At 35.1% G+C, this 15,267-nt stretch overlaps 3 protein-coding genes across 3 annotated transcripts; 1 reads left to right on the forward strand and 2 right to left on the reverse strand.

The window, feature by feature from the left end:
- Positions 1-302: 302 nt before the first annotated feature.
- LOC140791399 (calvin cycle protein CP12-1, chloroplastic) lies at positions 303-901 on the reverse strand. The gene has a single exon (XM_073141956.1). It carries the CDS (start codon positions 842-844, stop codon positions 458-460), a length of 387 nt encoding a protein of 128 aa, XP_072998057.1. The 5' UTR covers positions 845-901; the 3' UTR covers positions 303-457.
- Positions 902-2,923: 2,022 nt separating this feature from the next.
- Positions 2,924-4,148, reverse strand: LOC140791398 (bZIP transcription factor 53-like). Its single transcript, XM_073141955.1, has one exon. The coding sequence runs from the start codon at positions 3,627-3,629 to the stop codon at positions 3,192-3,194; it is 438 nt and encodes a 145-aa protein (XP_072998056.1). The 5' UTR covers positions 3,630-4,148; the 3' UTR covers positions 2,924-3,191.
- A 7,632-nt stretch (positions 4,149-11,780) lies between these two features.
- On the forward strand, positions 11,781-14,597 carry LOC140791201 (uncharacterized). The gene is made up of 6 exons (XM_073141615.1): positions 11,781-11,959; positions 12,438-12,662; positions 12,766-12,939; positions 13,077-13,183; positions 13,376-13,971; positions 14,179-14,597. Exons 1-6 carry the CDS (start codon positions 11,798-11,800, stop codon positions 14,424-14,426), a joined length of 1,512 nt encoding a protein of 503 aa, XP_072997716.1. The 5' UTR covers positions 11,781-11,797; the 3' UTR covers positions 14,427-14,597.
- Positions 14,598-15,267: the final 670 nt, after the last annotated feature.

The following is a 15,267-nucleotide window of genomic DNA, read 5'->3' on the forward strand; positions in this document are numbered from 1 at the left end:
GATGAAACGATGACAGATTTAGCTCAATTTAACTTAATTTTTATTATTGTTATTATTGCTATATATAAAACATTGATAGTTCAATGTTGATACAGAGAAATATACTCTTTTTAATATTATAGTATTAAGTTTGAGAAATAATTTATTTTGATGAGTAAAATTTTGGAAGAATAAAAAACTTGTCGAATTCTGATTCTAGTTAGAAAAGTTGAGTGGGCGTGTTTAAGAGTTATCGGATCCGCACGATCGATTATGCACAAAAATTTAACACAAAGAGTTTCTTTTTCTTTTAATGTTGCAAATAAGAAGAATAAAAAACCTTTATTATAAAAATAGAGCCATTAAACCACACTACTAAGAAGAAAGAGAAAGAAAAAGAAAAACAATTAAAGAAACACAGTGAATTCTCCATAGCAACCCCTCAATTAATACAATCTCTGATATATATATATCGGTTTCAGTCTTCGTAGGTGCGGCACTCGTCGGCCTCCGGGTTGTCCTTGCAGTAGTTCTCCAACGGGTCGCTCCCCTTCAGCTTGTCCCTCGCGTGGCTCGCCGCCGCGCTCAGCTCCTCCACCTCGTCCCACGCCGCCGCGCACTCCCCGCTCACGGGGTCGTCCGCGCACGCCTCCTCCGCGTTCTTTATGCTCTCCGACACCTTATCCGATATGCCCGGCGGCGTCGACGGCGAAGACATGGCCAACACCGCCCTCCGCCCGCGGCCCGCCAAGTGGGAGTAGGAGGGCAGGACGCGCACGTGAGCTGGAGGCGGCCGCCGGCTCGGGAGGAGGAGCCGGACTGAGTTGGCCGGAACCAGGGTTGCGCTTGAGAGAGAGGAAGCCATCGAGGGGATTGATGGATCGGTTGGTCTGCGGTGATGGGGAGAGGGAGAAGGAGAGGGAGAGGGTATGTATCATGTATGTGCATGGGTGGGTTAATCGACACACGTTTCTTATCTTGTATTGGCCAGTAATATGGTGACAGCTCATCATATCGTGTGGATAGGAAACAACTATGTCATCGTCATCCTATGGGAACCAAAACATCTATACTTAACGGGTTTTGGATTTTTACGTTCTTATCCACAACATCAAATATCTCTATATATCCTAATAGTCATCTAGGATATTTTTCATTTCATTTTTAAAAATCCCAAATAACCTATTCAAATGACTCGCATTCATGTCAAAAAATCTAGTTTGAACCTCCGGGAAGAGTTTTCGGGACTTGTTCCAGTGTAAGGCTGATCACTCTATGAATGATCTTTGATGACATTACTAGTACTTGTTTCTTTCTACTTGGGATTTTGATGGAGTTAAACACCTGCAAAGTGTACTATCTTCTATATATTTCTATGTCAGCTAATCTGCATTGCTGCTATGGCTTATAGCTAGGCTTAGTTTCTATGATTTGGTCGTTGCCGTTGATATATCAAACAGGGATCACTCTCAGAGGTGGGAAAATCCAGAGTTTTTAGCTCGTTAAGATAACATCAAATGGAAAACCATAAGTTTCTCAGCTTTCATAGAATTGTGATAAGTAGTAGGTGCCCTGCTGCTGTTATGTGGCCTCACTTGATTAGCATAGAGATCTATGAGTTCTGATAACTTTCTTTTGCCACGCTTGCTACCTTTGATTATATTCATGCAAGACTTTCTCTTTTTTTTTCTCTCTTTTGTTCATAAGATCGACTCACAGTACTAGCTAGCGGCTCATGTTGCCTGAATATTTTCAGGTTTGAATTTCAACTACAACAATTTAATTGGGATAAGTATAAAAGTTGAATGGACTTTGTACTTGTTAATTAGAGAACTCAGTCTGGATTAGGGGTATTGATGCAATATCCAGAGGATGGTTGATTGGATCCTTATTTGCTAATCTTATCTCTCTTTTTTCTGTGTTGCAAATATAATTTATAATTTATGACTTGACCTTGTACTTGTTAACTTATTCTTTTCAGTGGACAGTACATACAGAGCACTTTGTTAACATCAATGGCTACAATTGGTTGACTTTTAAGTAAGGAAAGAGACAAACCATCCAATAGAGATACAACCACAACCCTTGTATCAAAGGCACGCAATTATAGTGATAGATAGATTAGGCCATGATAATGTCATTCATAGAAAAAGAAAATTTAACATTTAGGATTTAGAATTTATATATTAGGGTTTTATGACCTTTGACAAATGCTTTTACCTATTATCATAGTCAAAACTAGATCTATATACTGTGAACCATCTTTTATATTCTTCTTTCTTTTTTTGATTCAAGTCAGCTATAATTTACTGTAGTCTGCACATTAGAGGTGCCTTTCATCTGCTATGAATATAATAAATATAAAGGTTTATATTATAAGATGCTGATCTTGATTAATTGCAGCCAGCTAGTATACAAATATATTATTACTTGTAATAAGATTCTTCAAGTGCTTTGCACGCCAAATGATTCTAATTCAAGAACATGGCATCATGTTGGATATAATTATTTGGTGATGTCAAATCCTCTCTTTGAAAAGTTTAGGCATCCAAACAGAAGACCAGTTTCAGGAGCAACTCTGATCCAAGAAAAGAATCTAATGAGATCAACTATGCAGGAAGGCACATGAGAAGTAGCTAAAGCTGTTTATATGCTTCAGTTCATGTGCAGAAGTTTTACTGTTCACAAACATTCTAACTCTGAACTTCTATGAAGACTGCTACAAAGACTCGCAACTGATCAATCTTTGCAAAAGTTTGCAGGACATCATATCTCTATCTGAGAATAAAATTTAGCTTTGAATCCAGAAGCAATCAAGTTCTACTGCAACTTAATGAATAGGTGCATCCCAGAGCATTGAAAAAATTTAGTTATATTAAACATTCTCTTATCAGACATCAAATACAACAGCTGCAAATAGCACAAACCAACATTGTGCACTGAATTCAAGAAAACATTCGAATTATATTAAACATCATCTGAACCAAAATACAAAATTTAGTTATATTAAACATCTAATACAGCATCTGCAGACAGTAGCACAAGGCAACATCACACACTGAATCAAACAACAACAGCTAGAGGAATCATAGACTAGACTAGACAGACTAGACAAACACATAACGAAAACTGATGCAATAAAGCATTACATGGACTGACAACCTAACCAACTGACACCAAGCAACATAGACTTCCCAGACAGAGCCCATGCATCAGAACTGGAACATATCTGCAGCTGCCATGATCGGCTGCGCCGGGCAAGGGAGCTGCCACGGCCTCAGAAGTGGATCTGGTATCTCGGGTATATCCATCGGCACGCCGCTGACCTCCTGGAGGCACCGGAGAATCGAGTTCAGAGACTTGAGCCTGTCAGTCAACTCCATCACCTGAGCTCTCATGACATTGTTCTCCTTCTCGAGATTATGATACTGCTGGGTTATTATGTTGACCTTCATCTCAGTCTGGATGTTCTGAGTTTTAAGTTGAGCTCCCAAGTTTATCAGATCGTCCAAGTGCTGCTGCTTCTTCATACGGGATCTTTTTGCCGACTCCCGATTCGAGAGCATCCTCTTGCGCTTGCGGGTGTCGGCGAGCTTCAGCTGCGAGTCCTCCTCGGGGCTAGAAGCGCGGCGGACGGGCAATGAAGACATTGGTTTTGACAAGGATTTCTCAAAGGTATTAGAGGCTCGAAATGGAGGAAAGTTTAGATTTTTACTCTAGCTGGGAGGCTATTAGACTAAATTGGACTAGAGATGAGGAATCACTTCATGAGAAAACGTAGAACCAGTAGAGGAATGCGACTGAGAAGGAGTGGAGGAAGCAGAATCGGCAGCGTCGGAGGGTGGAGGTTTCCATAAAAAGCTAGAGAAGATGGGATTTAGATAACATCGAAAGAGTTACGAAAACTTCTCACAAAAGTGTGGATCTTGGACTTGGGATCCAAGTAAAAACCCCAACAAAGATCGGATTTTGGGAAGTGGCTCTTGCCTAAATCGAGAGATCGGCTGAAGAAATCAACCCAGAGGCAGAGGAGAACAAACTAAATCTAAAAAGGAGGAAACTTTTCAAGAGAAGAACAAGAAGAAGAAGAAAAACTTATCTGGAGGAGAACCCAAATCGCCTATAGAGCCAAAGTAGCCAACAACCGAAGGAAAGTATAATAGGTCTCAAGAAGGGCAAGGCGAGGGCTATTTATGGATGGGGATGGGGGCATTTTGGGAATTAAAAACGGAATAATTCCACTGTTTATAGCGATAATTTATTGACCCACTTACCTATACGGTGGCATTTTGATTAGAACTTTCCAACCTACCATTGTGGAGTTTTTGAGTGTTCTAAAGGTCTTCACACCAAACATTGTCCCAGATGGATCAGTTATAAATTTATTTCCCCTGTAGCCGAGTAGGTTAAATTTTAGTCCACTGAATGCTCTATCTCTCTGCTCTTTATGTATCAAATTTGTCATTGTAATCCTTGGTCGTTAATGAATTATTCCGCCAGTAAATTTTTCTCAAGAAAAGAAAAACTTAATAAGTACCTTTTATAGTAAATTCAATTGTTAGTATTTAACTATGGCGATTACAATAAGTGTTACTAATTTGTATCCAAAGTTTAGGAAAGGATCACTCGTGGATATATCTAAAACTCTTTTTTCTAACATAGTTAGCGAGTCAGTTGGCTGCCTATTAGTCTCACGATATATATGATTAATTTTAGAGAAAATCTACATTCAGTTTAAATAAATCTAATCATTAATGAGGATTCTAGTCGATCTTTAAATAGGTGATGTTCTGGCTTCTAAAATATAACAGCATATTCTGGAACACAGAAAGCTTCGGTGGAAAGAGTAGAGTGAAAGAGGCAGGAACAGTAATAGTAAATCCCTTAATAGGGGAGTTCATTGGTACTCAAGAATAATTAACCGTCACAACTCAAACTTAAAAACCTGGACGGAAATATTGGTATTCATGCTGACCAAAACTCAGACTAACCAAGTAAATAAACTATCACCTAGTTGAATGCATTGTTTGATGAGCAAACTTTCAAGTATACAATAGTTTCAAAATTAAGAAGATAGTTAAAAAGGGGATATTCTTGATATATTCATAGAATACCTATCTCTTTGGATATCCCATGAATTAGAATAGTGATGATGGGCTTCAAAAGTTGGAAGTTTCCTTATGGTATAAGGTAAAGTGGAAAACACATAGATTAATGGAGCATTACAACACCACTCATGCAAGTGACCACTATAAATGGCAGATGTTTAAAAAATATAATTAAGAGAAGGGGGAAAGTTAGGGTTATTGTTTTGGATTGGTATATTACTGATGCAAGTTAATTTACTTAGATTAATAACTTGACCATGAACTAAGAATTGTATACTTGAGTCAAACCAAATATTCATTGGATTGAGTGCATTCCGAATGAAAAACTCCAAAGTCCTTGTGGAAAAAAGGGGAGATGTAACAAAGAGAGAAAGAAGGAAAGAAAGGGAGAGCAGTCCCTTGGGCAATTTAAATATTAGAAATAACGGCAATTTGAGCCTTTTGGACGGTGGTCATTGATGTCATGAATTGGTATGTTGATTTCGGGATTGATTGTATTAAATTTGTAATCTATTCCAGCTGAAATGAGAAATCTGTTCATCTGTTTTATTCTGAAAATATGGAGAAAGGTTAAAAGCTAAATAAGATTGCCATAGAATATTAATTTGATTATATACTTTGATTTTAAATAGTCAATCACAGAGTTGAACTATAATGAAGAACAAAATTGAAGATTTTATTGGCCCTAACAATCTAATTCTAAAAGTCATAAAAAAATTTAATTAAAAAATAAGTAAGTAAATTAAATAAACATACAGATTACATATTTAAATATTATGTATTGTCGAGTCTAGTGTCAAATATTATCTCCTTAAGATCAATTCGCTCTCCACCGATTATTTTTACAATTCGAGTCTCTTAAAAACTAAAACAGTGCATTACTCTATCTCAAATACAAAATCAGAATACTAAAAAATATATGAATATAATAAATTTTCTATGTATGCCTAAATGCAGGCTTCTTTCCTATTTATAGAAATAAATAGCTACGATGAAGGAGTGTATTTTTATAATGATACACATTTTCAACGAAAGAATGTGACTATTTAGTTGAAATAAAAGAACACATCATTTCAATGCACATTTTTAATAAAGAAATAATTATAAAATGACACATTCTCTCATATAAAAGAACACATATTTACAAATGACACATCCTCTCATATGAAAGAGCACATATTTTTATTTCATCTAAAAGTTTGTAACTCGTGATTCAACCGCCACTTTAAGTTAATTTTCATTCAGTATGTTTTATAAATTTAAATAGTTAAATATATGATATTAAATTTTAATTTTAAATATATAATTTCCAACAAAGAAAATGAAAGAATAAGAATCTAGCTAACTAGCTTACAGTTCATGTCTTATTTTTATCAATTATTGAGTAGCTGTTGAGTGTTTAACCAGACAATTTAATTTCCATGAAGAAATACTAATCTAATGCACTAAGATGACACCCTGATAGAGGCAACAAATTGGTTTAAAGAATCTGAACGGAATCTAGATAGATGCAACTGACAGAAAGAAAAAAAAAATTTAGAACAAGTTAAGAATCTTCACTGATGAGTTTGAATTGTGAATTACTTATCTTATTATTAATTTGAATGATGGAGATCTGTCTTAGAATTTTATTTTTCTAATTTTATATTAGTATTAATTTGATTGAGCTGAAATAAAAGATCTGTCTATAAGTTTTCTCCTAAAAGAATTTAAGAATATATATTTACAGAGATTCAAATTAAACAAGATTGCTAACAATCCCTTTGATTAATAAAATATATTAAATATCAACTGCAGATTAATAAACGGACACTTTCATTAAAAGAAATGTACGTATCATGATGACACTAGAAAAGGAAAGGTACAAAATAATATCTATGTATATGCTAGTATATGATCAAAATTACATGTTGAAGAGAAGAACTATGGGCGAGATAAAGCTGATATCTAGTGGGATCTGACTCAAGAGAAAACTGGATAATTTTTGGGACCCATGAACATAGAGATATTTGAGTAATTAGAGATCCATCTTTCTTGTACTTTTCCCTACTAGAATGCATGAGAATTGACCTACGAAACCACTGGCTCAATCTTAATAATAATGATCAAAATCATCAGATTAAATTTCAAATAAAACTACATCCATTTAGTTGTTGGGTCCAAAATGCCCCAATTGGGTCGAGCTCGAGTCGGTCCTCAGAGTCATTTGACTCGAGCCCCATGAAACCTTTCAGTGTTTTTGGACAAGCGTTAGACTCTTAATTAAACTATTATATTAATATAGGCACACATGGAATTTTGCTTAACTATGTAAAATTTTAGACTTACATGTGAATGAAAGGTTATTTAGTGAGACAGTTTTGATAAAATTTTGACTTCTTTCTCTTCTCTTTTGAGAGTCCTCTACATTGCTGTCGTTCATGGCTTACCCATTCTTCTCTCTTCCAACTAAGTGGTTAGATAAAAAGAAGAGACTTTTTTCAATCATCCTCTCCAAGGTTTTCGTCTTGTCGTCACTCTCTGCTAATTCAACAATTACTCTAAACGTTTAAACTGTTAAATTTTTATATTTTATATTCTAACACTCTTGAAGCTAAAATATGTGAAAATTCATATTATTAAGCAAAAAATGAGCATAATAGGATTGAACTCATGACTTTTAGTTTATACTATGCTAACTTATCAAACTGCTCTAAAAAACTTAAGCTGTTAAAAAATGATGGTTTCTATATTTTATATTGTAAAGCTCTAGGTTGCATGCTGAAGCACCACCGCTGCCTCCTTTCATTGTGAGCAAAGAGTGGCAGCTCTCTCTCTCTCTCTCTCCCCTCTCCCTATTTCTTACCTGTCCATTGGCCTTGCATGGCTTGTAGACCTACTATAATGGATCGGGAGGGCAGGGTGCGAGTTAGGAAGAGCCTCTCATCAACCTCTATCTTGTCTTCCGGTGACAACCGGAGGTGGACTGGGGAAGAGTTGGCAATGAGCTTTGATGTAGGGAGTTTTCTTTTTCTTTTTTGTTGAGGGAGGGGGGGCGGGGGTTCTGTCTTTCTTTGTCGAGCCATTACATCCAAACACCACCTTAATTTATCTCTGACCTTGTTGGGGATATTATCCAGCGGACCTACTAACTGTATGTGAACAGTGAATTGGACCAGTTTCCTGTAGCATATAATGCAATGAGCTGAATTATAATTTTGATACTTTGTACAACGATTACATAGTAGGAACAAAGAAGACAAGACAAGCTTCTTTACTAGCATTTTGATTGCCGTGCCCACAGTCTACAGACAAACCTGCCATGATTAGGATTAAATGCCTACTAAGTGGATGATGTTTGATCTTAGTCCCACATCGTCTAATTTATCAATTTTTCCTGCGTTATATATACGGCGTGCGTAGACTTTAATCGGACCCGCGCTCTTTTAATTGTTTTTGGATTCCATGCCCCTGAGAGATCCCACTCCCTGAGATGATTGGTGCGTAAAATGTGTTAAGTATAATTTTATGTACATTTTTTTAATATAAATTAATTACGTGTATAATTAACTTACATTTTATTGTGAATAAATTTATACAAAATTTTATATTTTGCCACTAACTATAAATAAGTATATTAATTATAACAGAAATTTTGATTTAACTTATACAAAATTTGATCAAAATATACATAAGTGAATATTTGATTTTAAAATATATTTAAAAAAATCTTAATTTATAAATAAATATTATTTATGCACAAACCGAACAGCACCAAAATTTCCATTAGCTAACTTTAGCTCTAAAGCCACGAATGCCTTATTAGAACCATTCTAGTTCCTTGGCTTGTAGATCATACCAAAATTTATAGTTTTGGTAGGGATCCTTCTAACACAATGCAATGCTCAGAATTCTCAATTGTAGTTGACAATATCTGTCTCTGGTTGTTTCAATTTAATCAGTTTTCTTCCTTTGTCTGCAAGTGCTATCTGTTTTCAGGATTATAGTAAGCCAGTAGCTTGGTTGAATAATAATAATAATAATAATAGTTGTAAGCCTGTAGCTTTGTGGTCTTAGTTTATACTTGAATTTGGAGGGGAGTTATTTGGTGGACATACTAAACTATAGTATGTGAACTGGATCAGTTTCTCAGGCCACTACATCTCCTAGAGATTAGAGAAGCCTTAGCTATGATATGTGAAAAGTTTTATTTCCTCTCTTTCTTTCTTTAATATTTTTTCAGGAAGATTGCAAGAGCCCAGAAGATCTCACTCCTCATGAGATTACCCTCATCAAATATCTCACAAAAGATTCGATTGGAACTCTATTGTGAAAGAGACTCTCAACAATCTCACATCAAGTAGTGCATCATCCTATATATGGGGCCATAAAATGGATAAAGGCAATGATAATGATAGTATATAATGGCCGTCAACCTTATCCTCCTATTTAGTTTGGTTTGATACCCATTTCATGGCCATGCAATCATGGATTCCATCTCCCTGAGAGATCCCACTCCACTTAGTCTCCATTGCAGGCTTCTTGAGCTCCAAGTCTCCAATTGTTCTACTTATATTCTCTTCTCATATTTAATCTCTTTTGCTTTCATGATTTGGCATTTGATTGGATCAGCAAAGAACCTTTTTCTTCTCTATAATTTGATACATTAATTCTTCATCAGTAAATTAATTAATCCCCCAACAAATCAACACCATCTACTTTAAAAAGCAGTTTGAATCACTACTCATCAGTGCACTTAGCAGGTGATAGGATGCTAATAGGGGCATAAAGTGTACTTATAAGAGGATAAAAAGATGATGGAAATACCACGTATAGCTCGTCTAGCTTAGTGGATCATATTAGCATAATATTGATTATTAAAATGAAGATTTAGACATAGATTATATTATCTTCATTAACTCATTCTATTCTTTGCACCTGAAACCCCACTTTTTAATCTAAAAACTTTAGAACAAGAAAAGCTTAGAATTTCTCATCATCTAATATTCCAGATATGAAATTAATTCTGCACATACGATATTAATATGAAGACTAACTATGGCAATAGACCATATAAATCTTTTGCCTCATAGAGTAAGATTCTAAAAGTTGTTAGCTAATCTAGCTGTTGATCCTAGCGTCAGATCTGATAAGATGCATATCTTTAAAAGGCAACATGGTAACACCCAAATCTATGACATTTTCTTTTTCAGATAAGATCTAAAGCATAATTTAACAGCCACTCGATGAGGTTAGGAGAGAGGAGATACAAAGAGTTTAAAATAGTAATTTTTTTAATAAAAAAATTATATTAAATTATGTTAAATATATAAAAAAAAAGACTCGTACAACAACATTAGATATACATGGTATTGTTAAGTATATTTGCGAATAGAAGATAAAAGTGGAGTTATTTAATACAGGTGTCGTATAATAATGGCGATAATAATTAAACTATAGGAATATGACTTTTATTAATTTTAATTGCCTTTAAAAATTAAAACCAAGCGGTGAGAGAAAGCAAAAAGGATATTGCCTTTTTATTTAAAAAGCTGAGAAATTAACTGAAACTTTTAAACCGATCTAAGTCTGACAGTGGGTAGTCAATTAAAGAGACCTTATCCAACTCATTCACTTCTTCTTCTTTTTTTCAAACAAATAAAAGGAGCAAACTATTTATAAATTTCTTGCATTATTGATATATATGCAAGAAATTTATTTTCAAACAAATAAAAGGAGCAATTTTATAGAATAAAAGAATATTCTGAGAAAAAAATAGACTACCTACTAAAGATGTAATCTTTACTAGAGGAATAAAAATAATAAACAAACCGTGCTAATTAACTTCTAAATGTATTATATATATATATAACATTTTATATTTTATAGAAAATATATGCACTGAGCTTAAATTGCAAAAGTACACAAAAGAAAGGTAGAGTGTAAAATCCAAATAATAAGAATACAGGGTTCAAAATGTAAATATATAATAAAAACTACCGTGATTGTATGGGTAAATTAGCCAATATTTTATTTCTCTATCTAATGTGGTCATAGAAGTCGGAACTCTTTCTGCGAGTCCGAAGCAAAACTTTTATTTAACACCTTTTTTTTACATTTTTTTCTTAGTTACATCCTAATTTTTTTACTACTTACAATTTGATTCTTATATGGGGCTCAATTTATAAATACGAAAACAAATCGAGTTAAGATGAAACTCTAGGCAGAATAGAGATAGTCAAATTTATTTTTATTTATTGCAAGACTGTAAATAAATTTTATTTTAGTTAGGATTTTGAGTTGAATTTCGAATTCAAAATGAATGTATAATTTTAGTTTACTTTCCCGTTAATTGAGTTATGTATTCAACAGATAAAATCGTTTTTTTTAATGAATAATTGGTTTGTACCGTCGCCCTCTCCTGGTTGCATGCAAATTCTAGTCAGTACCCAGACACGCCGCACTTTTCGCCGCGAAAGATCTACTACAAGATCCTTATATAACGAACTCCCCCACTCCAAACCAACTTCCTCTTCTCCCAATCCTTCTGTCTCCCATCCCAGTTCACGACTCCTTGTTAGTGTATATGCTTCTCTGCTATCCATCCCAAATTTCTTGAGTAAAGAGACCGTTTTGATATCTAAAGATTGCTTCTTTCCTCTTCTTCTTCTTCTTCTTCTTCTTCTTCTTCTTCTTCTTTTTTCTTTCTTTTTATTTCGCAGAGTCCAAGGATGGAGTTTTTCAGAGATGATGATAGTGATATCGTAGAGTGGGGAGATGATGATTTTGATATCCAGATGCTGATGGCAACTCCGAACTCGTCGGACTGGGGCGAGACAGCTCAAGATAGCATCATGCAAGAAGAGAACTGCGAAGATGCAGATCCTGAAAAGGTTTTTGTTCCCTTTCTTGATGCATTGTGTCTCTTCCTTTTTCGTTTTTCAACTGGTTTTTGAGTGATTTTTATAAGATGGCGAGTTCTTGAGAAGAGGGCATCTCCCGGTGTTTAAAATGAATAGCTATGTACATTGTGAATAGTGGGAATCTATAATCTCATAAAGTCCCTCCTTTCTGCTTCTTTCTCCATAGTCTTTTTCTTAGCAGGTGATAGGATGCTAAGCAAAATTGAAGAGGTAATAAATTTTAAATTAAATTTCCTTCATGTATTTTTTTTTCTTGCTATACTAGCATGTGAATAGATTGAAATAAAATTTTCCCATCAACTGAGAGATAAGTTCATAAGTGACATTAGATTCTGAAGAAATTTGTGTTCATAAAGGATGCACTTTAACTAACTTGCTAGTTTTATCTATTGTTGCATATCTCAGATCATGTTTAGATATAGTTTGTCTACTTTTTTTGTGTGTGCAGAAAGTGTCGAACACCGACATATCAGAGGAAACTAGTCCTCTAGGTTTGTCATTAACGAAAACGCCGTCCCTCTTGGATTCGGTTCACAAGATTCTCAATCAGGAAAATGTGGATGTTCCAACCAACTCGAGGCAGACAACTAAATCCAGAGGACCAAATGTTCCTAAGGATGAGAGGAAGGCGGTAAATTTTCCTGCAAAATTGATTATGATAGGTCCATGGAAGGTAAGTTGCATGTTCCTTTTTCTAACAAACAAAAGAAAACAAAAGCAGGCTTTCTGATGTACTTCATTAATTTTTGATTCTTGAATGTGCGGTTATAACTTAGATGCGTTCAAGAAACCAAGGTGATATAGTGGTTAAATTTTACATTGCTAAAGAAAAACTTCTATGGGAGATACTCCAAGATGGATTGAAGAAAAAGATCCAGTTCCTGTGGGATGACATTTCGGCGATTTCAGCAGTTTTTCTTAATGAGAAAGGCAGCAATTTGGAAGTGGAGGTTTTTTCCTTGCTCCCTATATATATATATAGTGCAATAAATGATGAATTTTCTACTTGAAGTTATCAAAATTTATCCTTCCCTTTTGTTGCCGTTAAGCATGACAACTTTTTCTTCTTCTTCTTTCAATTCAACAGTTAAAACGACAACCAGCGTTCTATCAGGAAATTGATCCACTGCCAAGAAGGCCTACTTACTGGGAAACAATTAAGGACTTTACAAATGGCTCTGCTTCTAAATGGAGGTAGATGGAGTAGTAGCAAATCAATGATTTTTAGCTTAAGATAATTCTATACCTGGTATTGTGGGTTGTCTCTGAATCTTCTTAATTGTTGACTAGTAATTCTAGTCTTTTCCTATACCTCTAACTGTATAACATGAGAAAAACTTGGGCTTCTTTAAGTTCTGCTAATAATTCTTATAACTACAATTTCAGGAGGCACTATCTTGAGTTTGATAAAGGAGTTCTGGAGAAGCACTATGAAAAGCTTCTGCGACATAATCCTCCTTTACTTGCATTGAGTCAGAAACCGTTCTGTTGCAATTCTCCATTTTTTCAGTCAATCAACCTCCGCACATTTAATTGCCCTTTCGCTGCTAAATTACCATTTGACGAAAAATCTGCTATTCTACCTCATCTTAGCAATGGAGGAGATATCTACACTCCTACACCACAGATTGGCATATTACCATCTGACGAAAAATCTGTGATTCTACCTCATCTTAGCAATGGAGGAGATATCTACACTCCTACATCACAGATTGGCATATTACCATCTGACGAAAAATCTGCGATTCTACCTCATCTTAGCAATGGAGGAGATATCTACACTCCTACATCACAGATTGGCATATTACCATCTGAAGAAAAATTTATGACTCTACCTCATCTTAGCAATGAAGGGGATATCTACACTCCTACATCACAGATTGGCATATTGGCATCTCATGGTTCGTCCATTGATGCTAATTATCAATTTTCAGGTGTGAAACCGGAACCTCACATTATGCAAATGAATCCACCTAGTTCAGGTACCCCTTTCTTGTCTGCAGTTATCAGGTAGTTCTAAATGCTTAGAATGTTCTCTTGTGCTTCATCTTATTTTTCCTGTATTATTAAATTTACTTCAAGTTCTTCCTATCCAATGTCATACTCTTTCAAAATGCATTACTCTGATAATATCTTATTTATGTTTTTTTAACCTAACCTCTAAAACAAAATGCTTTGCGTGAATGCAGTAAACAGCTTGGCATCAGTCAATTGCGAATCATGGATGTACTCCCTGAGCAATATGCCTCAATTTAGCAATCAAAACAGTCAAACTATGAGTTATGATGATGCGATGATGAATCACCAAATCCAACAATCCTCAAATGTCTACACAACTGGGGCGCCTATTTATCCTCCTCCACAGACCTTTAGCAATTTAGCAACTTATTCAAATGAACTGAATTCGCTTTTACTGGAGCAGTTCCACAGCCAATAATTTGAGGAGCATTGATAAGTTAGCAGGACAAATGTACTATAATTAATGAGGCAAGAGTTTGGCAAAAATGTTATTTACTGGATCACTTGTAGATATTACGGTCATAGCTCGAAACATTATGGCATGTAAGCGAACTCGTACTTTGTTTAATAAATAGTCTTTTTAATCTTATTTTTCTGTACGTTACACAAAATCTAATGGCATGTAAGCAATGAGGTTTGATATTGAGTTAGAAACCAGTTGCATTCAAGTCAAACGCAGCTTAGACTTTAAAACATACATCAAAAAATTTTGTTATTAGAGTTGTTTCTGTTGGATGCTAGTTTCTAGGGGCAGTTTCGGATTAGGTAGAATCAAAATGCAAAACACTTCGGTTTTGGACGAAACTTCAAACTATGTTTACAACGCAACAGGATTGCCAATCAGAATCCTCTGGTGGGATGGAGGCTGGCAGTGACTTTCTGTAAATTCTATGTTCTATTGAGAAAGGGGCAGTTAGACTTTTATTTCTGCAGCTTGTGATCTGCACTTCTGTAGGAACTGGAGAAATGCATAGGCTATTATATCTTGTTTGGTTTTCGCAATCATTGTATACACTACAAAGGTAATCAATTTTGCAGCATCTAATTCTCTTTTGCTTTCTTCCTACGCAGTAATGGTAGCCGATCAAATGGGTATTTGGAAGTTGATTTAATTGTCTAGCTTAGCATCAATTCATTGGCCAGTTGGTTTTGCTGTTTCTAAACCTATGCTTTACTGATTCACCTATTAGTTTGCAACATTGATTTTTGATAGATATGCCAAATTATTCAGACTGCAGAGCTTACACAATCACAAAAAC

Source organism: Typha latifolia, chromosome 6, assembly GCF_019914945.1.
Source record: "Typha latifolia isolate L0001 chromosome 6, TyphaL0001v2, whole genome shotgun sequence".
NCBI lineage: Eukaryota > Viridiplantae > Streptophyta > Magnoliopsida > Poales > Typhaceae > Typha > Typha latifolia.

What these genes read in the sequence shown, in the direction of transcription:
- LOC140791399 (XM_073141956.1), bottom strand. Translation starts at nt 844, where the DNA reads ATGGCTTCCTCTCTCTCAAGCGCAACCCTGGTTCCGGCCAACTCAGTC.
- LOC140791398 (XM_073141955.1), bottom strand. Translation starts at nt 3,629, where the DNA reads ATGTCTTCATTGCCCGTCCGCCGCGCTTCTAGCCCCGAGGAGGACTCG.
- LOC140791201 (XM_073141615.1), top strand. Translation starts at nt 11,798, where the DNA reads ATGGAGTTTTTCAGAGATGATGATAGTGATATCGTAGAGTGGGGAGAT. An exon ending in AAGATGCAGATCCTGAAAAG is followed by an intron (nt 11,960 to 12,437) that starts GTTTTTGTTCCC and finishes TTGTGTGTGCAG; the next exon opens with AAAGTGTCGAACACCGACAT. An exon ending in GCAGCAATTTGGAAGTGGAG is followed by an intron (nt 12,940 to 13,076) that starts GTTTTTTCCTTG and finishes TCAATTCAACAG; the next exon opens with TTAAAACGACAACCAGCGTT.